This window comes from Barbus barbus (assembly GCF_936440315.1).
Source record: "Barbus barbus genome assembly, chromosome: 24".
Lineage (NCBI taxonomy): Eukaryota > Metazoa > Chordata > Actinopteri > Cypriniformes > Cyprinidae > Barbus > Barbus barbus.
The window spans coordinates 29298194-29325370 of NC_136752.1; the positions used below are offsets into that span (position 1 = coordinate 29298194).

Genomic DNA, 27177 nt, shown 5'->3' on the forward strand with positions numbered 1-27177 from the left:
TCTGTGAGGACCCGCTGACGGAAAACCAACAACATCCAAGATGGCGGAGGCGGCTTCCCTCGTTTCTTACGGCAGCGGCTCAGATTCGGAAAACGAGTCCGAATCCGGTACCAGTTCGCGGAAAGTCGACCCAGACGCGTTAGCTCATCTCCAGCCGTTAAAATCCGGCAGTATAACGACGATAGCCGTGCTGAATGCCGCGCCCGAAGTCGCCGTGAAGGTAAACAAGACACGCGCCGCTTACCATCACTAATATTAGCCTCAAACAAACCTCAAAATACTGCTTTTCATGACGTTAACATGATTTTTAAGCGAACTATAGTTTGATAAACGCTGATATGTTTATGTATGTAAACAGTCGAGTGAAATGTGGTTATATTCGCTGTTGTGTTCATCAATATGTGACCCTGCAGCACTAAACTAGTCATAACGGCCTTTTTTGAGATGAAAGCTGAATAAATAATCTCTCCATTGATGTATGGTTTGTTATGATAGGACAATATTTGTCTGAGATACAACTATTTTAAAATCTGGAATCTGAGGGTGCAAAAAATTTTAAATATTGAGAAAATCTCCTTTAAATGAAGTTCTTAGCAATGCATATTACTAATCAGAAGTTTTAATATATCTACAGTAGGAAACTTACTAAGTATCTTCATGGAACATGATCTTTATGTAATATCCTAATGATTTTTAGCGTAAAACAAAATATTTTGACCCATACAATGTATTTTTGTCTATTTCTACAAATGTACCCCAGCGACTCGAGACTGGTTTTGTGCTCCAGGGTCAGATTTAACAAATAAAATCCTGTTTTCTGTGCTTGTCTTTGTCAGGAAGATGTAGAGACCGGGGTTCATCTTGATCCAGCACTCAAAGAAGTCTCTTACAACCCCACATTTGAAACCATGTTTGCTCCAGAGGTGAGACTGATGATTGTGTATTTCAGTTATTGTGTATAATATGTGATATGAGCATCTTATTTATATCGGGTCTCTCATCTCATTGCAGTTTGGACCGGCAAACCCGTTCAGATCCCAGCAGATGGCCGCCCCGAGGAACATGCTGTCTGGTTTTGCTGAACCGGCTCATGTCAACGACTTCATGTTTGAGCAACAGAGGAGAACATTCTCTACGTTTGGTGAGAGAGAGATGTCATTCTTACTCGTGTACACTACCAGTCAAAAGTGTTTTTAAAGAAATCTCTTCTGCTTACTAAGCCTGTATTTATTTGATCCAAAGTACAAACGTGGAAGACTTGTTCAGATGAACAATATACGGTGAAAATTCTGATTTGGGTCATATATATATACATTAAGGGTCATGTATATTTCAAATTTGCACCTAACATTATAAGTAACATTATAAGTGCCTTTATCATCACTTTTGATAAATTTAAAGCATCCTTGCTAAATAAAAATATATATAATAAATTATATAAAGTCTAATTTCTATAATTTCTTTCCCTCCCAAAAACTATAACTGACTCCAAGCTTTTGAATGATAGTGTATAATGTTGCAAAAGCTTTTTCTTTGCAGATCACAGAAATAAATTATGATTTAGAATATATTCAAATAGAAAGCAATTTTTTTTAAATAGTAAAAATATTTCACAATATTACTGCTTTTGCTGTACTTTGGATCAAATAAATGCAGACTTGGTGAGCAGGAGAGACTTCTTAAAAACTTTTGACTGGTAGTGTAGCTTTTCAAATCTGTCTGTAATCATCCATGTAACGTGTATCATTGATATCAAATGTGTGTGATTTGTTGATTATGATCAGGTTACGCTCTGGACCCGTCTGTGGACACCAGTCAGGTCTCGTCCAACAGCTACATTGGAGCCGTAGAAGAAGCAGAGAAAAACAAAGGTTTGATCAGCATCTGCCTTCTTTCTTTTGCATCATGTTTGTCTTTGCCATGTCTCGCAGTAATAAATAATGTCAATAAAAACACTCAAAATGGACTCAGTTTAATCCTCTAACTGTCAAATCCTCATTTTCCCATCTGACTACCCTGTATCATGATCAGGTGCAGTTATTGACAACATATTAAAATAAAATAGTATCACAACCATTCAGTCAAATAACAATTTGGGGGGGGAAATGGTTTATTTTTATGTTATTAGTTACTATATATTCAAATCAAATATTATTTATTCATAATTTGTTATAAATAATATTTGCTTATAAAAATATGACTGATAATTTATTTTTGAAAATGTGTGTGTATATATATATTATTTTTTTATTTAACAATATATATATTTTTTTTATTCAACAATATACTACAAGCTATTTAAATCCATAAGGTTAAAATAAAGTCCTCCCTGTATTTGTCCCCCAAATTGTTTTGCTTAAAGTGCATCTGATTATAAAATGTTAATAAAATTCTGTAACAGCCTATTTTTCATAAGCCAGTCAAATCTCTCTTTTTTTTTTTTTTAAATTTTTGTTCAAGACTGCAAAATGTTAATGAACAAAATACATTGGAAGAAAATAAAATGGCAATTTGTGAAAAAAAAAAAAAAAAATATATATATATATATATATATATATATATATATACATACATACATAAACACACACACACACTTCCGCTCAAAGTCCCTTCTGCTCATCAAGGTTGTATTTATTCAATCAAAAATACAGAAAAAAACAGTAAAATTATGAAATCTTATTTTAATTTCTAATATTGGTTTCTTATTTTAATTTACTTTAAAATGTAATTTATTTCTGTGATCAAAACTGTATTTTCAGCATCATTCCTCCAGTCTTCAGTGTCACATGATCTTCAGAAATCACTCTAATATACTGATTTATTATGAGTGTTGAAGCTTGTGCTGCTTCATATTGTTTTCTGGAACATGTGATAGTTTTTTCTTTGATTGTTTGATGAATGCAAAGTTAAAAAGAGCAGCATTTGTTCAAAAATAGAAATCTTTTCTAACAGTAGAAGTCTTTACTATGACTTTTAATTCATTAAACACATCCCTCCTGAATAAAAGTATTAATTTCTTTTTTTAATATTGTAACACATTTTTTCTTTAAATAAATGCTGTTCTTTTGAACTTTTTATTAATCAGAGAATCCTAAAACACATATCACAGGTCCCCAAAACAATATTAAGCAGCACCACGGTTTCCAACATTGATTATAAATCAGCATATTATTATGATTTCTGAAGATCATGTGACACTGAAGACTGGAGTAATGTTGCTGAAAATACAGCTGCAGATCACAGAAATATATTATATTTTAAAGTATATTAAAATGGAAAACTTTTATTTTAAAATGCAATAATATTTCACAAAATAATTTTTTTTTCAGTGTTTTTGATCTAATAGATACAGCCTTGATGAGCAGAAGAAAAATAAAAAATCTTACTGATCCCAAACTTTTGAGGAAGTGTATATAAATACACACACACACACAAATACTGTTTATTTATAAGTAAATAAAATAACAAGTCTCATGTAAAACACATTAAAACTATTAAATCAATTACAACAGCTTCTAAATGTGTGTTGATGATTCTGTTGTTAATCCATGCTGTTACTGTTCCTGCTCTAGGGCTGATGGCGTTTGAGGCGGGAGCGAAGAAGCCGGAGAAGAGGAAGAAGGTGAAAGGTGGAGATGCGGCGGACATCGACAGCTTCCTCGGCCCCTGGGCCAAATACCAGGATGAGAAAGACGTGGCCAAACCCTCAGAGGTGAGACGTTCACAACCTTCAGTTTATGATCAGATGAATCGATTTATGATAAAATGGGTTTTCAAAGTTGTAAATAAAATATTGGAATACGTTTTACAAGAAAACACTTTAATATAGCATATAGAAAACCCTATAATATAATTTAATAATTTATTCAGCAATATCTGAATGAAAACTGATCCTTGTAATATATTTTTAAATAATTTACCATTATTCATGTCATTCTCTGTGTAAACATTTGTTTAGGACCCTTTAACTATCAGATTGCTGTGTATTGTCACCAGATTGATGCCATAATGTAATTTTTCTAGCTAAAATCTGAATTCACCTTAGGGCTGGACGATATGGCCAAAATTTATATCACAATATATTTCTTAATTCCGGTCAATACGGTATAATTTCGATATTCTAAAAACTGCCAAGAACAGATGTCTGTACCTAAACTTATGAAAAATTAATTTGCCAAGTCTATGAAACCCCCTCCTATAAAACTATATAACATTTTAGAAAAAAAACGGCACAAATTAATGTTCACCTTTTATTTGTATTTAGCCTTCATACAAACAAGAAATGTGGGTAACACTTTATTTTAAGGTGTCCTTGTTACCTGTACTTACTATTATAATAACAATTAATTATGCATGATTACATGCAAGTAACCCAAATCCATATAGTAAGTACATGTAGTTAATTAATATTACTCAGTACTTAAATGTAATTAATTGCACTGTAACAAGGACACCTTAAAATAAAGTGTAACCGAAATGTGAAATCACTTTAATTATCTCATACTCACCTTATTAATATTAATATCTTTAACTTTACACTACCAGTCCAAAATTTTTGAACAGTAAGATGTTTTATGTTTTTTAAAGAATTCTCTTCTGCTCACCAAGCCTGCATTTATTTGATCCAAAATACAGCAAAAACAATAACATTTTTAAATATTCAAATGTTCCCTTCAGAGTAATGCTGTCAAACGATTAATTAAGTTTTTGTTTACATAATATGTGAGTGTGTACTGTTTATTTATTACATGTATATATAAATACAAACACATGCATGCATATATTTAAGAAAAATGTTATGCTTGTATATTACATGTATTTATATATTATATAAATGTATATACATGTAAATATTTTCAATATACTGTGTGTGTGTGTATTTATATATACATAATAAATATACACAGTACACACACATATATAATGTAAACACAAACTTTTATTTTGGATGTGATTAATCATTTGACAGCATTACCTCAGAGATACATTCATATAAATCACCCGCGCTATGCTTTGATTTTGAATCATGCAGTGCTCATGTTTATTCAACCAAGACAAACGCCGCAAATAAATCAATGTATGGGAAACACTGGTAATGTATATCGGAAATGTGTTTAAAAATCATATCACCATTATTGAAAAGAAGTTATATCGCGATACGTATTGATATTGAATTATTGTCCAGCCCTAATTCACCTTTAACCTGTTATTACAAACTAATCGGTTGTTTAATCCTGTTTTGATGTGACAGGACGAGAAGAAAGAGCTGGACGAGATCATAGCCAAGAGACAGAAGAGAGGCAAGAATGAAGAAGAGGCTCCAGCGGAGGAGAAGACCATCCTGCACAGTACGATACACAACAACAACATGCATGCAGCTAAACGTGTCTTCGATCTGATGTTAAACCACTTTCTCTCCGTCGCTGCAGTTAAAGATGCGTACGATTATCAGGGCCGCTCGTACCTGCACGTTCCTCAGGACGTGGGCATCAACCTGCGCTCAGCGGAGATCCCAGACAAATGCTACCTGCCCAAGAAACAGCTGCACGTCTGGACCGGACACACCAAGGTAGGGCCCTGCGGGATCCAGAATTTCTGTTTTTTCTGGATTCTGTTTTAATGGTTAAATTAAATATTAATAATCAAAATGCAATTAAATGAAACACAATTGAACCACAATTTATTAACAAAAAATACATTTTTAGGGCCCTATGAAATCCATAATTTTTTTTCCCAAATTCCTTTTTATTTTTCCATTAAATTATGTTTTAGTAAGCAAAATTTAATGAATTGAAATCATGAAACGTACAGAATTTAAAACGATTTATAAACGAAAAGAAAAATTTTATTGTCCTATGAAATCCATTAAATTGTTTTCCCAAATTCCTTTTATTTGTTTATTATTTCTGTTTAAATTTTTCTGAATTCTGTTTAATGGTTTAATAATAATAATAATAATACATTTTATTTAATGGCGCCTTTCAAAACACCCAAGGTCACCTCACAAAATTAAAAATACAATTCACAGCATAAAACAAAAACACACAACAAACTCTGTACATATACAAGTAAAATGCAGTAGAGACTCAGTAATACAGATCATAAAAAAGCCTGTATAAAGAGATATGTTTTAAGACGTGTTTTAAAAGTCAGCAAGCAATTGCTATTGCGAATATCATTGGGAAGGGAATTCCATAGGCGGGGGGCAGCATAGCTAAAAGATCTGGCACCCATGGTAGATAGTCGAATCCGAGGTACCACAAGAGAAATTGAAGATGAGGATCTAAGAGCACGTGAAGGGGTGTAGACATGAAGTTGATTGAGGTATTGAGGTGCAAGATTATGAAGTGCCTTGTAAGTAAGTAGCAAGATCTTAAACTCTACTCGATACTTTACTGGAAGCCAGTGCAACTGCTGAAGAACTGGAGAAATGTGCTCATTAAAAGGTGTTCTAGAAAGAACACGAGCTGCAGAGTTCTGAACCAACTGGAGCTTATGTAACAATTTAGCAGGAACACCAGTGAAAAGGGCATTGCAATAGTCTATACGTGAAGTAACTAACGCATTAACAAGAACTGCTGTATTATTGGTAGAAAGAAAGGGACGGAGACGGTTAATATTACGCAAGTGGAAGTATGCAGTCCGCGTAACACTATTAATTTGAGTTTCAAAGGATAGTGTGCTATCCATGACAACACCCAAACTTTTAACCTGTGAAGAAGGAAGTATTGTATTATTGTCAATGGACAAAGAAAAACAATTAGATTTAGACAAAACAGATCTAGTGCCAATAAGTAGGGCCTCAGTTTTGTTGCCATTTAGCTTCAAAAAATTAGCTGAAAGCCAATGTTTAATTTCAACTAAACAGCTAGATAAAGATGGTGGTGGAAAAGAACCAGTGGGTTTGGCAGACAGGTAAAGTTGGGTGTCATCCGCATAACAATGAAAAAGAACACCATGTTTCCTCAAAATGTAACCAAGAGGAAGTATATAAATAATAAAAAGAAGCGGGCCCAAAACAGAACCCTGGGGAACCCCAGTGGTAACTGTTGATGTTCTTGATCTAAAATGTTTTAATTGAATACACTGAGTACGTCCAGAAAGATACAACCTAAACCAAGACAGTGGAATACCAGTGATCCCAATAGAAACCAGCCTGTCGAGAAGTATCTTATGTGAGACAGTATCAAAAGCAGCAATCAAATCAAGAAGGACAAGTATGGTTAAAAGCCCAGAGTCAGCTGCCAACAACAGATCATTAGTTATTCTAACAAGAGCAGTCTCAGTGCTATGGTGAGGACGAAAGCCAGATTGAAATTGTTCATACAGATTATTATTAGAGAGATGTTCTTGAATTTGAATTGCAACACACTTTTCTATTATCTTGGATATAAACGGTAAATTAGAAATTGGACGGAAATTATCAAAGTTAAACGGATCAGCCCCAGACTTCTCAAGTATAGGAGTAATAATAGCAGATTTAAAGAATAACGGTACAGAACCAGAGACAAGTGAAGCATGGACAATTTTAGTAATCAATGGCAACAAGGATGGTAAACATGCTTTTACTAAAGGAGTTGGTAGAGGGTCTAACTGACAAGTTGAAGATTTAGATCTATTTATCAGACCCACTATCTCCGAAGCAGTATTAAATTTTAGTATTCAAAATTTAATTAACTGAAATCATGAAACAATTTATTAATAAAAATTAAATTTCTACTTCTACTTTATATTTTCTCAAATTCCTTTTATTTTTCAGAATTTTTATGTTTTGTTTTAATTTTTCTGTATTCAGTTTTTATGGTTAAATTAAATTTTAGCAATCAAATTTTACTTAACTGAAGTCATGAAAGATACACAATTAAACAAGAGTTTATTACAACCTTAACAATTTTTTTTTTTTTTTACGGTCATATTTGATTTTATTTCTCAAATTCCAGAAATTATTTTACAGAAAAATGTCTTCCTTTTTTATTATTATTACTTTAAGAAGTACATTCAGTTGAACCATAGTAATATACTTCATTTAAACCAAAGTAGTGAAGATCTTGGAGTTTCTGCTGTGTGTCTGCTGACAGTTTGATCAGATGAAATGGTGAAATGCTGGTGAAGTGACTACTGCACAGCCCTTATTTTGATCCTTATTTGATCCAAATTTAGCCAAATACACAGTAAATTCCCTTTTTATGACTGGATTCGGCGATTTCTTTTTCCTCACAACATCAGCCGTCCATCATCATCATCATAGTGTGCAAAGCAGTGGTGGTTTTATGTGTGGCTGGAGTTCATGCTGCTTTATGAGGCTCTCTGTGTGTTTGCACCTCATGACATCAGTATTCACTCCTCACACACACACACTGACTCTGATGGTCGTATGGTCTTCTGTCTGCAGGGGGTCAGCGCCATCCGTCTGTTCCCGGTGTCTGGTCATCTCCTGCTCTCCTGCTCCATGGACTGTAAGATCAAGGTGAGATCTTCAGCTCAAACTCTCAGCTTGACGCTCAAAATAAATTTGTTCTTTCAGAGTTACACTGCAGGACAAGATTATGACCTGTTACGCAAAACTGTTCTTTACTTCATCTAAGACCATTTTAAATGTGTTTTTTTCCTAATTCTTTAATAATAATAGTCTATTTAGTAGTCTGTTTATCTAATATAATAGTTATGTTGGTTAATAATAATTATTCATATAATACTAGCATTTAATGCAGTCTGTTGGTGAAACAAAGGTCATTTATTATCGTATTGTACTGTTGTTGTTATTGTTAATAACTATTAATGTAATAAAATTATTAATAATAATACGATAACTTATACAGACTGTTAGAATAAAACAAAATAATAATTATTGTTAATATCTTGATGATAATGCAAAAATATGATTATATAAATGATCTTTAGATTAATATAATTGATGTTAATGCAATACTTTCATATAATTTTAAAAATGAAATGTAATGTAAATGATGTAAAAAGGCTAGTAAAATTATAGTAATAATAATAATAATGCAAAAATACAGTAATGTAAAACAGGCTGTTACAGTAAAATGTAATAATTATTACTTTTATTATTGTAGTTGTTGATATACTGTTTTACTTTGACTCTTTTAAACATTTGTATAATTCCTTCTAATTATTGTGTAAAATTAATAAATATAATAATTGTTCTTATTATTATTATACAAGCAGGTTTTATGACTAGTTACAGCATCTGAAAGATACTTTATACATTCATAAGCATTTGAAGAGTGAATGTCCATGTGTGCTGACGTTGTTTTTGTGTTCTCTTGTAGTTGTGGGAGGTTTATAATGACAGGAGATGTGCGCGGACGTTTATTGGTGAGTCTTGAGTCGTTTTTCACAGGAGACACACCGAACAAGAACTGAATGAGATGCATTCATTCAGCTTCATTAAACCTTTGTGAGACTAATATTGAGGACTTGACATTCTGGACTCAATATTATGTTTTTATGCCTTAAACTTTTGTTTTAGTAGAACATCTATGAACCTAAATGCGACCTAAATTGGGGGGGAAATTATTTAAAATAAAGCGAGTAATTAAACCAGTCTGTTAAAATAATATATTATGCAATTTAAAATAGTAAAATAATTTAAATAATATTTTATCATTATTATTATGCAGAAATAAAAGAATTTAAAACAGTCTGTTAGAATAATATAATATTACATAATCTAAAACAGAATAATAATAATTTATTATTATCATAATTGGCATGCAAAAACACCAATTTAAACAGTCTGTTAGAATATTATGTAATCTATAATAGCTAAATAATAATCATGATGATGAAGATTATTATTATTATTATTATTATTGAAAACAATTACAAGAATTTAAAGTCTTGGAATAATGTAATTAGTTATAATTCTTAATATAATAATCGTACAAAAATAATCACAAGATTATAAATCAGTTTGTCAGAGTAAAGCTTAAGTTTTACTTTTATTTTCACTTATATGGTTTTACTCAATTTTTTTTCTTCAAATTTTAATTTTTGTAATTTAATTCTGTTTTAATAACTCTTAGATAATAATGTTATTGGATTAGACTTTATTTTAAGGTGTCCTTCTTACAGTGTAATTGTAAGTGTAAGTACTGAGTAATATTAATTAACTACATGTACTTACTATATGATTAGGATTAGGGTTACTTGCATGTAATCATGCATAATTAATTATTACAACAGTAAGTACATGTAACGTGTCTATGGTTATTACATTTTAACATATATTCACATAGAAAACAACATTTTAAATTGTAATATTATTTCACTTTTTATTACAAATTTAGTTGTGATTTTGTCATTTTAATGATTTTCAGTTTCAGTAATTTTTTTTAAAATGTAATATAATTTGTATACATTTTTGTTAAGTGTGTGTGTGTATATATATATTACACACACACACACACACACACACACACACACACTGTAGTCAGCGTTTGCAGTGGATCAAAAAGGTTCATCAAAGTTGCGCTTAGACAAGAAAGCTTTTAGGACAATTTTGATGAAAGGTTTTGATCCACGTCAAATATTGACTACTGTATACGGTATATGTCTGTCTACGGTTAATAATACTTTAAAATTGTAAAAATATTTCAAAATATCACTCTTTTTGTCACAATATTATTGTTTTCATTGTATGTTTGATCAGATAAATGCATCTTTAGTGGGCAGAAGAGACTTCTTTCAAAAACATTGAGAGAATTCTTTGAACATGAGTGTGAATGCGGGTCTGACTGATGTCTGGTGTCTCTGCAGGTCACAGTAAAGCTGTGCGTGACATTTGCTTCAACAACACTGGCACACAGTTCCTGAGCGCCGCCTACGACAGATATCTCAAACTCTGGGACTCCGAGACAGGTGAGAGCTTCACACTAGTGTTCATCTCAGTAAGGAAAACTACGTATGACGAAAAATGTTTGTTGATGAGCATTTTTCCCAAGACGAAGATGAGACGGCAATAAAGTCAATAAACGATAACTATGACTATATCAACATGCAGTTTTGTTATTGCAAAAAGACGAGACTAAAATGTATGAAATAAAAGTCACCAAAAACCTCTTTATTTTTGCCAAAAAAGGAGAGAAAATGTAATTGCGGCCTGCTCTACACGCCTCTACTACGCAAGCTTTCATGAGTGCGGTTGCCAGATATCAAGAGTTCAAATCACCGAATCAGAGCTTTGCTGTTACAACATTTTCTGCTCGGTGGTTTTGCTTATTTTAAGAAATCTGGCAACCATGCGCTCATTGTGATCGCCGAATAAATACACTTACTCAACCGCTGTTGTTTGAATAGAGAAACATAGGCTATTGCAATTTGACTAAAATGTTAAAACTAGACTAAAATGTTGAGACTTTTAGTCGACTAAAACTAAATAGGATAAGGTTGACAAAATATGATAAAAACTAACAAGGACATTTAAGTTCAAATTTATTTGTATAGCGCTTTTTACGATACAAATCGTTGCAAAGCAGCTCTACAGGAAATTAAGTTTCCACAATATATTTATATATTGCAGAACCTTAATATATTTAACTTATGGCAAAATTTGGTAATTCTGTATGTTGTCTGAGGGTTGGCATCCTCTGAGGTCCTCTGAGGGGTTGGCATCATCTTTTCTCAGGTGTTCAGTCATCAGGTGTTCAACCCAAGCTAAAGAATAATAATAAATGCACATTTGATCAGATATAACTGCAGTACAAGATTATAAGATGCATTATGTGAATGCTTGGCTAAAGAGATGTGTCTTTAATCTAGATTTAAACAGAGAGAGTGTGTCTGAACCCCGAATGTTATCAGGAAGGCTATTCCAGAGTTTGGGAGCCAAATGTGAAAAAGCTCTACCTCCTTTAGTGGACTTTGCTATCCTAGGTACTACCAAAAGTCCAGAGTTTTGTGACCTTAGAGAGCGGGTTGGATTGTAGCGTGGTAGAAGACAAGTTAGGTACACAGGAGCTAAACCATTTAGGGCCTTATAGGCAAGTAATAATATTTTGTAAATGATACGGAACTGATTAGGTAGCCAGTGCAGAGACTGTAACATTGGAGTAATATGATCATATTTTCTTGATCTGGTAAGAACTCTAGCCGCTGCATTTTGGACTATCTGTAGCTTGTTTATTGAAGATGCAGGACAAGCAGCTAGCAGTGCATTACAATAGTCCAGTCTGGAGGTCATGAATGCATGAACTAGCTTTTCTGCATCAGAAACAGGGAGCATGTTTCGAAGCTTGGCAATGTTTCTAAGATGGAAGAATGCTGTTTTTGTAGCATGGGAAATATGATTTTCAAAGGACAGGTTGCTGTCTAATATAACACCCAGATTTTTGACTTTAGAGGACGCAACAGTGCATCCGTCTAGTTGCAAATTGTAATCCAAGAGATTCTGTGTACAGTTTTTTGGTCCAATAAGTAATATCTCTGTCTTATGAGGAAATTATTGATGATCCAATCTTTTACACAATCTATTAGCTTAGATAGTTGAGAAGTTTCATCTGGTCTTGTTGAGATATATAGTTGAGTATCATCAGCATAACAATGAAAACTAATCCCGTATTTTCTAATAATATTACCAAGAGGCAACATGTATATTGAAAATAGCAGAGGACCTAGGACCGATCCTTGTGGTACTCCATACTTTACTGGTGATAATTGAGATGACTCTCCATTTAAATGAACAAAGTGGTAGCAATCGGACAGGTAGGATCTAAACCATCAACCAACACAGGACTAAGACTAAAATTGAAAATAGCTGACACAATTAACACTACTTTACACAAACACACAACAACAGATCCCAGATGGATTCAGCCTTTTATATTGGGCAGATCTGACTCGGAGGTCAGATTAGTTTGGCAGAGTCCTCCAGTTCATCATGAGTGGTTGAAGTCGATCAGCTCTAATGAATAGTGGTCGACCGATATATCGGCTGATATTTGCCGTTTTTCAAATATCGTCATCAGCGATAAGTTTTTCTGTTTGACCGATGTGTTCGAGTTGGGACTTTTATTTTGGTGGCACTGAAAACAGCAGCGCCTGAGCACACAGTGCTCACCAGTGTTGGGAGTAATGCATTACTAGTTAAAGTAATTTGATTACGTAACTTGCATTACTTGTAATATCTGATTAATATCTTAATATCTGATTAAATATCTGATTAACTTTTTCAAGTAAATAATACCAGTTCTTTTTTTCCCCCTATGTATTGACTGACAGCTCTCGTGTTGCCATGTTGAGAGAAATCAGGAGTAAGTGCAGAGCGTTGTGTGTGAACATGATCTTACTGTAGTTCTAGGCTAAATATCAACATGTATTTACTCATCTCACATAGCACAAAAACGCATTCAGTATTCCTCAAAATCAATAAAAACAGTCAAATGCAACCTGCAATAATTAAATATTAATTGATAATTGACAAATAGGCTACACATAAGATAAAGACAATAGCTGTGCTGTGATTTCGAGCTTGCATGTAAAATTAGATAAGCAACATAATATCTGTTTTAACTGAAAGACCTCCCTCGCCGGGACTCAGAAACTAAATAAGGTTTGTCCAAGAAGTCGCTTGATGTGTCACTAGGAGCTTTTTTGGAAAAGTCGCTAAATCTAGTTGACAACACTGTGCATCTCCATTTCTCCAAATACGGGCAAGGCTACGGGTCAAACAGAAAATGCGCACTGCATTAATCGCGTGTTGTCAAAATTAGTGCCGTTAAAATTAATTCGTGTTAATGTGTTATTTACATTTAGTCATTTAGCAGACGTTTTTATCCAAAGCGACTTACAAATGAGGACAATGGAAGCAATCAAAATCCACAAAAGAGCAATAAAAATAAAACCGATAGAAAGGAAAAAGTATAGAGCAAGCTGGTGTTAGAGGCCTTTTTTTGCTTTTTGTTAATTGTATTAACAATTAATTGTTTATTGTATTAACAGGTTAATTTTGACAGCCCTAATATTAATTAAAATAAATAAAATTATAATGGCTTTATATCGGCCATTGGCCACCCTGCTTTCCAAGATATCGGCATCGGCTGTCAAAAAGCAAATATCGGTTAACCAGTCCTAACGAATCTCCTCTGCTCGTTTAGGTCAGTGCATCGCCCGCTTCACCAACAAAAAGGTTCCCTACTGTGTAAAGTTCAACCCGGATGAGGACAAACAGAACCTGTTTGTCGCTGGGATGTCGGACAAGAAGATCGTCCAGGTACCAAACCGAGAGCTGAGTGTCAATATTTCATTATTTTTATTAATGTTATTCCAGCTCATATTCATGATGAGGATGCTCATGTGCATCTTATTGCACGCTTTGTGTCATAAGCACTTTACAGGACCGAATACAGCCTTACTTCAGTATCATTGAGATGCTTTTAGAGATTTTATTAGTATTTTCAATTAGTTTTTATTTTTATGTGTTAGGTTTTCAATTAATTTAGTTGTGTTTTTGTCATTTTTGTTTTTAATGTCTGTATTATTTTAAGTTTTAGTAATTTAGTTGTGTATTATGTTGACATTTAAATTATTTTTTTTAAATAAATATTAAATGTTTTTATTCATTTTTAGTAACAAAGTTGTGTTTTAATGTTCATTTAATGTCTAAATGGTTTTCCTTTTTTTTTTTATTCCAGCTTTAGTAATCTAGTTTTTTTAAATGTCTATATCATTTTTTTTTTTTTTCAGCTTTATTACTTTAGTTGTGTTTGTCATTTTAAATGAATTTGTATAGAACACATCTCTTCCATCTTTATTTGACCCTCTAGAACTCTCTATTCTAATTCTATTCTTTAAAAAAAACTTAGTAAAAAGTCGCTTTGGATAAACGCATCTGCTAAATGACTAAATGTATATGTAATTAGTTTTTATTCTAATTTTAGTAATTTAGTTGTGTATTTTTGCCATTTTATATTCACTTTTTCTAAATGTCTATATAAATTGTATTAATTTATTTCAGTTTTAGTAATTTGGTATATAATTTAGTTGTATATTTTTGTCATTTTAATTTGTTTTTATTCTAATTTGAGTGATTTGGTTGTGTATTTTTAATGACTTTCTTTTAATGTCTGTATAATTTGTATTAATTTTTTTTAGTAATTTTAGTAATTACTAGTTTTAGTAATTTAGTCGTGCATTTTTCTTCCATTTTAATTTGTATATATAATATAATTTTTATTCCAGTATCAGTATTTTAGTAGCTCGTTAAACTAAAGTTTTAACATTTTATTTCAGATAATGTTTTATCATTAAAGTAATGAGAGTTTGTTTTTCTGGTTTTCATAGATGCAAACTCCTCACCTTTCAGTGACAACTCATTTTTTTTAGATCAAAATAGGTCACCTATGAGATTTGCTTCGATTCAATGAGAAAGTGTTTTTAAGAGGGGGGAAGGGTCTACATTATATTTATTTTTATTTTATTTTTTGTGTGTGAGAAAAATTACAGTTTTGGACATAAGGTAATAAAAAATATCTTAAAGTAACTACACATGAGCATGTAAAGCAAAAATCTTTCAAATAAATTCTATGTGGAGCAATGTTCTCACCTTTTTTCTCCCTCAGCTGTTTGCATCTCTGGGTTTTGTTGACTGATGTGAGTGTGTTTGTGTGCAGTGGGATATCCGCTCTGGTGAGGTTGTTCAGGAGTACGACAGACACCTCGGCGCCGTCAACACCATCACCTTCGTGGACGAGAGCCGGCGCTTCGTCAGCACCTCCGACGACAAAAGCCTGCGCGTCTGGGAGTGGTGAGGAGACACTTCATTACTGAAATTCACATTAAATCCACAGAGTGAGTGCTGCTCTTGATTAACAAGGAGTTGTTGTGCTCACAGGTTAACCTCAGATTTGTGACCCTGGAGCACAAAAGCAGTCTCCAGTCGCTGGGGTATATTTGTAGCAATAGCCAACAATACATCGTATGGGTCACAATTATACATTATTCTTTTATGCCAAAAATCATTAGGATATTAAGATCATGTCCATGAAGATATTTTGTGAATTTCCTACCATAAATATATCAAAACTTAATATTTGATTAGTAATATGCATTGCTAAGAACTTCATTTGAACAACTTTAAAGGAGATTTTCTCAATATTTAGATTTTTTTGCTCCCTCAGATTCCAGATTTTCTAATAGTTGTATCTCAGACAAATATTATCCTATCATAACAAACCATACATCAATGGAAAGATTGTTTAATCAGTGAAACAAGTCAATCTTGAGTGAGTCATTGAATCATTCATTCATAAATTACATGTGATTTAAATGTTTTTCTTCAGAATCGTGAGGGAACCACAACTTCCCTTTAAAAAAAACTAAATTTTAACCAGAATCACGCAGCTCTATTTTGCACACAAACAGCTCTTAAATGAGTCCAGTTTTTATGTAGCCTGTTGATTTGTGTTCATGGTATTCAGCTGATACTAGATGTTTTGCAAAAAAACATTTTTTTAATCACATTAGACTCGAGAAAGAATCGAGAATCAGATTTGATCAAATTCAGACGATACCCAACCCTACTCAGATATGATCATTCAGATTTTAGAGCAGAAGCTGTATGAATACAATGAAGATAATGTTGCAGTGTCTTAATGGTCCTTAAAACAAGCAGCACTTTCTTTTTTACTTTTCAACAGGTTAGGAAAAGGAAAAGGAAAATAAATCAACATCAACATTGTTATAGTTAACTAAAACTGAAACTAAAACCGCTAAAAACACTTTTGTGGCTTGAAATAAAATAAATGTTAACTGAAACAATTGTAAAAACTTTGTATAATATAAAAACTATAAACTTTTTTGCAAAGGCAACATTTTTTCATTTTCATTTAGTTAAGCTTGTTATAATAAAATAACTGAAATAAAAAATTATTATATATATATATATATATATATATATATATATATATATATATATATACTAATAAATATTTAAAAATTCTTAATGTAAAAATGAAAAGAAAAGTATAAAAATGATTCAATATATTAATAAAAACTATAATAGTCTCTGTTATAATAAAATAAGACTGGTAAACTTTTATTTTAAACCAATTCATTTAATTGAAATGCAAAAAATGTAATAATTAATATATCACATTTATTTAATAATCCACACTCAAAAACGGAGTTACATATAAACATTTAATTTGTACTTCAGGCAAGAATTCTCTTCTGCTCACCAAACCTGCATTTTTTTGATATAATACACCAAAAGCAGTAATATTGTGAAATATTTTTACTATTTAAAATAACTATTTTCTATATGAATATGTGTTAATAAATGTAATTTATTTCTGTGATCTGCAGCTGTATTTCCAGCATCATTACTCCAGTCTTCAGTGTCACATGATCTTCAGAAATCATAATAATATACTGATTTACTGATTATTATTATTATTATTATTATTATCATCATCAATATTTAAGAGTATTCTTTAAAAAAATCTTACTCCTCAAACTTTTGACTGGTAGTGTATACAATAAATATTGAAGAACAGGTAATATAGTGATATATTTAGCCATATGCTTGTCTCTAGAGTTCATTTTTCTAGCTGACTGTTGAGTTTATGGTCATTAAATTACTTTTCTGTGGTAAATGTGACGTTATTGGTCACACATGGTTTTATTGATGTCCACAGTTACTATTTATTGTTATAAACTGACACAATTGGTTTCATATCAAAAGTAACAGCACAAAGCTTCTTGTGATTATTGCACAGTAAACGAGCTACGAGTGATGTTTAGTGTTCATGAATCAACTGAAAACATCAGGATGAAGATCCATTAAAAGGAGAAGTCCATATTAATGAGATTGTTTCAGTGATTCGTCCCTCCAAACCAAATATTGAGGTTGCTGTATCTCCAGTTTCCTCGGCAGGTTTTTGAGGTCATCAGAGCCGTGTTTTGCTCTGGTTCTGGTGTCCGGTGAGTTATTTTGGGCCGGTCTGTGCTCTCGAGGGATTGTTCTGGTCCCGTATCGTGTGCTGGGCCTCAGGTGTCGATGTTCTGCTCCAGTTTGGAGGAGTTTGCTCTGTCGTAGATGGATTACAAACCTCACACACGAAAGAGAGCGAGATGACGGATAAGAAACGAGTGTTTCTGAGTGTGTTTAGTGCAGATCTTCAGCTGATGAATACTGTATGTAGATGTATTACACGCTTACAGTCCGTAATGGAGGAAACTGGTTTCTTTTGACACGTCTTTGTGGTTAAAGAGATACCTGAGTCAGATTTCAGTCTAAAATTCAAAAGAGAAAAAAGCTGAATCACAATTCTAAAAATCTTATTATTTTGAAAATAAATAAATAATATTAAATATTCTCTGCAATTGTTTTCTTATTAATAAAGTGTATATGTACTTTCTCATATTCATAGAATTGAATTTATTGTAAAGATAGAAATATATATGTACGTACGTACACACACTTATTTTAGCAATTAAAAACGTTTTATTATAATTACAAATGTGTATTTATGTTGGGTGTTTTTAAATTTTTCTATTGAGATTCTTTCCTAACAAATATATAATTGCTTTTTATATTTAAAAAAAAAAAAAGGATTTATCCTAAATTATAAATAAATATTATTTTTTTTTTACCATTGTTATAGATACTTTTTTTTTTTTTTTTTTTTTGTTTACAAAAAAAAATTATGAATAAAATATACATAACTTTTTATATCAAATCGTAATTTCTTTAAAAAAAAATCATAATTTCTTATTTATGGGTGTGTGTATTTTTTTTTATTTTATGTATATTTTCTACATTTCTACAATACATTATAAAAAGAAAAAAGAAATATATATATATATATTTATATATATATATATATATATATATATATATATATATCTATATATCTATATATATATCTATATATATATCTTCATATGTATATATCTTCATATGTATGTAAAATTGATAATTTCCATAGCAACTGGCACATTAATTTCAAAAGCAGTGCTATTAATATTTCATATCAGTGTGTGTCTGAACACATCTGTACATAAAACACACAGAGCTGCTGCTTGCAGTGCATGTTTTCATGCTTTAATTGATCTGTATTTGTCAGGGATATTCCTGTGGACTTCAAGTACATCGCTGAGCCCAGTATGCACTCGATGCCTGCGGTCACGCTGTCTCCCAACGGTGAGTGACGTCTTCTGACTCCGTCAATAATCAATCATTCAGATTTCACTCTGGAGCTCAATTACACTCACCCGAACCTCAGCTAATAGCCGTCCAGTAACTAACTAGTTGATTAGTGAGGTTAACTAGTACTTATATAGAATTGTTTAGCTTTATTTTTAGCACTGTTTGTTTAAAGAGCAGCCATAAAAATAGCACCTTCAACAAAACCATATTTCAAGACTGTTTAATAACTCTAAATATTTAATTGATGGTCCTTTATTGTTCAATAGCAACTTAAAATTGAGTCGAAAGTTATTTTTATTCCCAAGAGTCATAATATAAGCTGAACATTAGCATGAAGAAGAGCATTTGGGTTTGTGTCATTTAAAATGTTTATTTATTTGTTTTAATATTTATTAATTTACTATAGTTATGACTGCTTAATTAGGTTTTAAGACATGAATGAAACCGCTGTAAATATCTATTAATTTGTCCATTTTGAAAAGTAAATTTATTTCCTTTTTATTTTAAATCGAAAGTAAAATTAAGTCAAAAATGCAATTTTTTTTAAATCGATCAAAAAATGGATAAATCAGAGCTTTTGGGTTTTTAAATACAATTTAAAATGTTCATTTATTTTAATATTTATTAGTTTGCTATAGTTACCGATTTATATACAGCTATGGTTTTATTTACTATATTTATTACATTGAATAAACAGTTTTCTATTTATTTTTCATTTTAAAGATGCTTTTTTTTGTTTCGTGTGCAAAAATGATTCAAAAACAGTTTTAAATGTCTATTAATTTGTCCATTTTAAAAAGTGATTTATTTCCTGTTTTATGTTTTAATAATTATTTAATTGATGGTAAACTAGTCAACATTTGAAGAGGATCTCAACCTTTCATCAAAGTTGTCCTAAAACCTGAAACCAAAATGTGTTTTTGTATTAGGACAGTTATCTTAATCCACTTCACATGTCGACTGCTGTATTTTACTGTCGGCGCACTACTTTAATGGCATTTCTTAAATCGATGAAGAAGAAAAAATTAATAAAAGCATTTGGGTCTTTAAATGCAATTTGAAATATTTGACTATGTATTAATTTGCTATAGTTGTGGTTTTGTTTAATTAGATTTTAAAACCTGAATGATATAATTTGTTCATTAAAAGAGTGATTTATTCCCTGTTTTATGGTTGAAAGTAAACCGATAACTGATTGCATCATGAGCTGTGCAGTAATATCTTGATTTATTGTATTATTTTCTCAGGTAAGTGGCTGGCCTGTCAGTCCATGGACAATCAGATCCTGATCTTCGGAGCGCAGAACAGATTCCGGCTCAACAAGAAGAAGATCTTCAAGGGTCACATGGTGGCGGGATACGCCTGTCAGGTGGACTTCTCTCCGGACATGAGGTGAACCTCGCTTCGGTTCATCTGCTGTGATTAGAGCTTAAAACTGCTGAAACGCTCCAGAAGCAGGACTGGAAATATTATTATTCAAATTAAGCAACATTGTGACTATGATGATGATTTTAAAGTGCTTTTATTTGACCGTTAACGCTTAAAGACCACAGCAAGGTGCCAAATTCATGAGTATAAGAGCACTAGTTAGTTTAAAATGCTAATTATTTTATTTATTTTTAATAAATGCTCCAAGTTTGCTGTTCTTGTTTGTAGCGCCGTACAATTTTAGAAAAAAAGTGCTTTATTTATCAATATGAAAAGAACACCTTAATGTTATTATTATTTATACAAAAAATATTAATTTCATTTATAACAAATTAAAAATTGCAATTATATTTCACTAAAACAAATAAATTGTAATATTGTAAAATATTAAAATTGCAATACTAATGTTTATATCTGTCTTCATTTTCAAACACACTTGTTTTGGTGGAGCAGCATATATTTAATAATTATAAAAACATTTTAATATTTAATAATTGCAATAATTAATTTATATTAATATTTTAATGGTTTGATAATCATGCTATGATTTGGTCTGATAAATATGAAAATAAAATAACGTTATGATTTTATTATTATGATTATTATTGTTAAATAAATGATAAATATTTGTTTAAAACAAAATAAATATTGGGTATAAAAAATACAAAGAAAATGGGGAAAATAGTATAATTACCCTTTTATTTTATTGTACAACTGTAAAATTTCTGTACTAATATTAATGGCTGTCTTTATTTTCAAACATTAAATCGTGGAAAAAAATATTTTGGGAAAGCAACATTATTTAATTAAATCTCAGCCTTTGAGATATTAACATTTTGGTGTTTATTTTGATTAATCGTGAAGCCCTGACAATAAATATGTACATTATGTTCATAAATATGTATTTTTATATTGGTGCTGCATATAAATGATAAAGTTTCATTACATTTAGTGAAAACCATTGTGGAAAATATGCCTTGATGATTTCAACTATATTTTTAATGTATTTTACTACTTTAATTCAGTTTGATTTTATTTGGCTAGAATGATGTTTTGACTGAAATAATGATCCCTCTGATTAAAAATAAAGCCATAATAACCTTTTTGAAACATTTCAGAGCAATGCATAAATATGGATGTATATTTGGAATCATCAAAAGCCTGTGTATTTTTATTATGTGTATATATATAAACACACATACAGTATATATTTTTTAAATGTTTACATGTATTTACATGCATACATTTATATTATATTTAATATATAAACAACATATTTTTCTTAAATGTATGCATGCATGTGTGTAATTTTATTTATATACATACAGACGGATGGATGGATGGATTTCTGCCGCAGTGCATGTTCTCCTGGTTAATAGTTGCTGTATTGTCTGTAACTGGTTCTCTCGGTGTGCGCTGCAGTTACGTGGTTTCCGGCGATGCTGACGGGAAGCTGAATATCTGGGACTGGAAGACGACGAAGCTCTATCATCGGATCAAGGCGCATGATAAGGTGTGCATCAGCGCGCTCTGGCATCCTCACGAGACGTCGAAGGTGATCACCTGCGGCTGGGACGGACTGATCAAGCTCTGGGACTGACCGCATCTGTCCTTCGACCTGAACCTGAGCTTTTAACACTGATGTGAGAGGATTATTATACTGGTATCCAGTCATAAACACACACACACACACCAGAGACTTCAGATCATGCTTTGTTTTATAATGAATCTGTATCTCCAGTGTCTTGTATTTCTGTCTTTTTGAGGATAATAAATGTCTCTTGTTTATTTCTGCGGTCTGTGAAAATTTCCCATTTATTTTCAACATAGACGTTTCTTCAGTAAAGGCAATCAATTACAGCATAAAACAGATTCTTTGAGGCAATAAACTCCTCAAATTGACTAAGAAATTTATTATAGTGTAAAATAGTGCATTTTAATTCTCAATATATGCATTTGATTTTTTTCCATATATATATATATATATATACACGCATTACTAATATTAATAGTATTATGACAATTGTAATATTTCTTTTAATTGTAATAATTTAAATGCTATTATTCTAAATAATAATGATTATTATTATTACAATTTTTTCTTTATTCATTAATTTTATAATTGAGAAATTTTTCTGAATAATATTTTTACTTTACAGTAGTATAATGGCAATTGTGATTATTTTAATTAATTTTAATAATTAAAATTTTATTCTGACTAATAATGATTAATTCGTTTAAATGTATAATTTAGGTACAATTATTTGGAATAATTCTTATAATAAATATTATTATTATTTTATTTAGAAAAAAATTATTTACAGTACAATAGAATTATTGCAATAGTCATATTTATTTGTTTTATAATTCAAATATTATTCTGCAATATTCAATAATGTTATTGCAATAGTCATATTTATATATTGATTTAAGTTTTATAATTTGAATGAATAAAAATATGATCCCAAATGTAGAATTTTTAGTTATTATATCTAGGTGTATGATTGTTGAGCTCTTCTAGTGTGATTCCTGATTCCATGGTAAGAGCTACTTTGGGTGGAAGCTGGATTTTGCTTCAGCATTATGGGTAATTTACTACTTCACAGGGAATTTGGGGAATAATTAAACACAATTATTCATTTATTTATTTTATGGGAAAGCAACCCTGCTGTTTCTACAGAAGCAAATATCATAAGTGCACAACAGTGGGTTTGTCGTTATAGTGTGTTTGTTATTACACAAAACATATCACGAAGGAGGCAATCCCAGAATGCACTTCAGCAATCCCAGTGAAATTCTCCAACAGTCAAGGTAGGTGGCAAATATATTTTATACACATTGTATTTGCACACAATGTTGAGTGAATTCAGGTTTTCACATATTCATAAAATGGCCTGAATTGATCTGAATTCAACCCATTTTTATCAAGCAACATGTTAACAAAATATACCATAAATATTCTATTTTGTACTGAAAACATAGCAATTCAAGGTTTCTTGAAGCGTCTTGGAGACAGTTCTTCTGGATTGAGTCTGTCTCAGTTTGTTCTGTTTCTTCATGTCATTCCAGACAAAACTCACTGGATTATTACTATTAATGGCCAAATGAATGTTTGGAAATATAACTGATATTTCCTGCTGACACACTACAGCAAAACAGAGATTTGTTTGTTTGTTTTGGAAATAAACACAATGTGCTTTGCAAAGAAAAACTCGATTTCCAAACAAACACAAAGTGATTTTCAAATACAAAACTCTATTTGAGAGAAAATGCAGAGGTGTGGACAAATATGTATTGTGTGTTACAACTGTGAGACTCATTTGCCTTTTTATGAGGAAACTTGGCACAAAATTCGCTCCATACATGTTTAGCTGCTGAGAATACTAGTGTTCTGATCATTTTGGCCTCCACTGTAGTATTACATCTTTACATGTGACCCCAGAGCACAGTCATCAGTAGCACAGGTATATTTGTATTTTTCAATGGAAAGCTCATTTATAAATCTCAATTTCAAAAAATTGATCCCTATGACTGGTTTTGTGCTCCAGGGTCACATATGTCATGTTCTCATCGACTTTCCACGGCAAAGGAGGCACAGAAGCGCTTCTGAAGTGGCATTTAGGCGTCTTTACACAGAGGAGGCATGAACGTGTGATTGAGAAGGTCATCCTTGCGGCGTGAAGCGGGTGTTGACCCAGCCCAGTGTGAAGGAGCTGCTGGTGTTCCTGAGGTTTCTGTGCAGGAAGAGGCGTGGCTTGCTCGGGTCGCTGTAGCTGTGATAGAGGCGGAAGTGAGCGCGCTCCAGCTCCCTCAGCAGACTGAACCAATAGCGGACCACCGAGGGCTCGTCCCCGCCCACCTCAAACCCCGCCCACTGCAGGTGCAGCTCCAGCAGCAGCAGCCCGACCGAGTCCATCACCTGCTCCAGGATCAGGTTCTCCAGGATCTTCCACTCCGCGCTCTCCAGGTCCACCTTCAGGACATCCACCTGAGAGGAACACCAGCAGTAATATTAATGACTCAACCTGAGTAAGGTTAGTAGTGCTTGTGCAGGGATGTGATATACGTGACCCTGCAGCACAAACGCAGTCATCAGTAGCACAGCTATATTTAGCCAACAATACATTGTATGGCTCAAAATTATGCTTTTTTTTATGCAAAAAATGTTTTATGAATATATTTTATCAATTTACTACTGTAAATATATCAAAACTTAATTTTTGATTAGTAATATGCATTCCTAAGAACTTCATTTGGACAACTTTAAAGACAATTCTTTCAATATTCAATATTTCACAAATATGAAAACACATCAAATCTAATTTGTTAACAAAATTAAAACTGAAATCAAATAAAGTAAAGTAAAAGTAAAGTAAAGTCGTGACGTATTGTCAAGTATGGTGACCCATACTCGAAATTGGTGCTCTGCGTTTAACCCATCCAAGTGCACACACACAGCAGTGAGTAGTGAACAAATCCACACACACACACACACACACACCGTGAACACACACCCGGAGCAGTGGGCAGCCATGCTGCAGCGCCCGGGGAGCAGTTGGGGGTTCGGTGTCTTGCTCAAGGGCACCTCAGTCGTGGTATTGAGGGTGGAGAGAGCGCTGGACATTCACTCCCCCCACCTACAATCCCTGCCGGCCGGGGACTCGAACCCACAACCTTTCGATTACGAGTCCGACTCTCTAACCATTAGGCCACGACTTCCCCAAATGATAAATGATAGCACATGAATGGTCAGTGTGGATAATGGATATTAAATTATACAGGCATGAGTCAAAGAAGCTCGGGTTCAAGCTAAATAAAAGCATATATTAGCAGGTCATTGTAATTTTACTGTTGTTCTTTGTCCGTGCTTTTTCAGCCTCATCTCACTTCAAACCTGGGTTATTATTGTTAACTTCAACTGAAATTATAAGAAAAACATTTTTGTTCCTTAAGAGAAAACTATTTTCTTTTTTTTTTAAATCATCTATTTGCCAAGGCAAGATAGATCTTATTTTCATTTCATTTAACTTGATGTACTAAAAAAACTAAAACTAAGAGAAATTATAAAAACTATATAGACATCTAAAATAATAAATAATAATAATAGGAAAAATGTACTCAATAATAAAAATGGCAAAACATAAAACAAAATTAAACTGATAAAAACAAGAAGTAATCCAAGATATTAATAAAAAACTATTAAGAGTATCACAATGATATATAAAATTATTAAAATAATTTTTTTATTAATTGGGGTACAGCTGCAAGAAAATATTAATATTAGATGAAAAACTAAACTAAAACTGTAATATTAATAAATGAAAGATACATTTTTATTTAGATAAATAAATAAAAAACTTATAAAGATGGCCAAAGCAAAATGAAACGACTAAAACTTAAAATAAATTCAAATGAAAACAAAAATGAATCATATTTTAAAACAATTATGAAAAATCTTACACATTTCCAATATAATATGAAAATAAACAAATTCTTATATTAATAAAACAAAACAATAGTGATATTATAAAACTATCAAATCATGTCCGTTAATTGAAATACAGATGAAATAAAATATAAATATAAGATTGAAAAACTTATTTAAAACTTAAGTTGAAGTACTAAAATTACTAAAATGAAAGCTGAAATAAAAATAAATTAAACCTAAATATAAAAAAACAAAACTAATAAAAATGACAAAAGCACATATTAAAATTACTAAAACTTTTAAATTAAAATGAAAACTGAAAATATAGAAATAAAAGCTTATTCTTAATATTAATAAATACTATAATAGTATATAAATAATTTATATACTATATAAAAAAAGAGAGAAAATTCTTACTGACCCCAAACTTTTGAATAGTAATGTTACAAAAGATTTCTATTTCAAATAAATGCTGTTCTTTTGAACTTTCTATTTATCTGTGAATTCTGAAAAATAAAATGTATCACGGTTTCTACAAAAATATTGTGCAGCACAACTGTGTTCAACATTGATAAAAATCAGAAATGTTTGTTGATCAGTAAATCAGTATATTATTATGATTTCTGAAGATCATGTGACACTGAAGACTGCAGTAATGATGCTGAAAATACAGCTGCAGATCACAGAAATAAATTACACTTTAACAGATATTCACATAGTAAACAGCTATTTTAAATTATAATAATATTTCACAATTTTACTGATTTTGTTGTATATTGGATCAGAAGAGAATTCTTAAAAAACATTTTAAAAAAATAAATCTTACCATTCTAAAACTTTTGACCGCTGATGTATATATATACATGGATGAGCCGTTACATTATGAGCACCTATCTAATAATAACCTATATGCATAGATAGATATAGATATCCTCCTTTGGCTCCTTCAGTTCATCCATAAGCAGGAGTCATAAATCTATAATATCTGCTGCCATAATTATGAGCAGATAATGAATTCATTAGCGGCGTCTTTGTGTTCTCTCCATCTCTGTTTGTGTTTCTCAGCAGATCTCTGAGTCTTTGAGCCCAGAGCCGCTCTTCTGAGAGAGTCCATGTGAAGCCTGCGCTGTGTTTGCAGTAAATGATGCGT

At 31.7% G+C, this 27177-nt stretch overlaps 2 protein-coding genes across 4 annotated transcripts in view; one reads left to right on the top strand and one right to left on the bottom strand.

The window, feature by feature from the left end:
- Positions 1-21: 21 nt before the first annotated feature.
- LOC306843462 (pre-mRNA-processing factor 17-like) lies at positions 22-22395 on the top strand. The gene is made up of 15 exons (XM_079374984.1): positions 22-220; positions 837-923; positions 1012-1141; positions 1785-1871; positions 3573-3712; positions 5252-5348; positions 5430-5569; positions 8393-8467; positions 9294-9339; positions 10783-10884; positions 14118-14233; positions 15633-15766; positions 19089-19165; positions 20419-20563; positions 22022-22395. Exons 1-15 carry the CDS (start codon positions 41-43, stop codon positions 22197-22199), a joined length of 1734 nt encoding a protein of 577 aa, XP_079231110.1. The 5' UTR covers positions 22-40; the 3' UTR covers positions 22200-22395.
- An 818-nt stretch (positions 22396-23213) lies between these two features.
- Positions 23214-27177, bottom strand: part of LOC306843750 (putative methyltransferase-like protein 24) — a 21880-nt gene continuing 17916 nt past the window's right edge. For all 3 annotated transcript variants that reach the window (XM_079375400.1, XM_079375402.1, XM_079375401.1), the window contains one exon: positions 23214-24587. In XM_079375400.1, coding sequence (XP_079231526.1) covers positions 24264-24587 — 324 coding nt within the window. In that variant the 3' untranslated portion in view covers positions 23214-24263. The remainder of the gene's footprint in view (positions 24588-27177) is intronic.

Excerpts from the sequence above, each read along its gene's own strand:
- LOC306843462 (XM_079374984.1), top strand. The coding sequence starts at position 41 with ATGGCGGAGGCGGCTTCCCTCGTTTCTTACGGCAGCGGCTCAGATTCG. Across the intron at positions 3,713-5,251 it reads ACGTGGCCAAACCCTCAGAG|GACGAGAAGAAAGAGCTGGA; the intron begins GTGAGACGTTCA and ends TTGATGTGACAG. Across the intron at positions 14,234-15,632 it reads CGGACAAGAAGATCGTCCAG|TGGGATATCCGCTCTGGTGA; the intron begins GTACCAAACCGA and ends GTTTGTGTGCAG.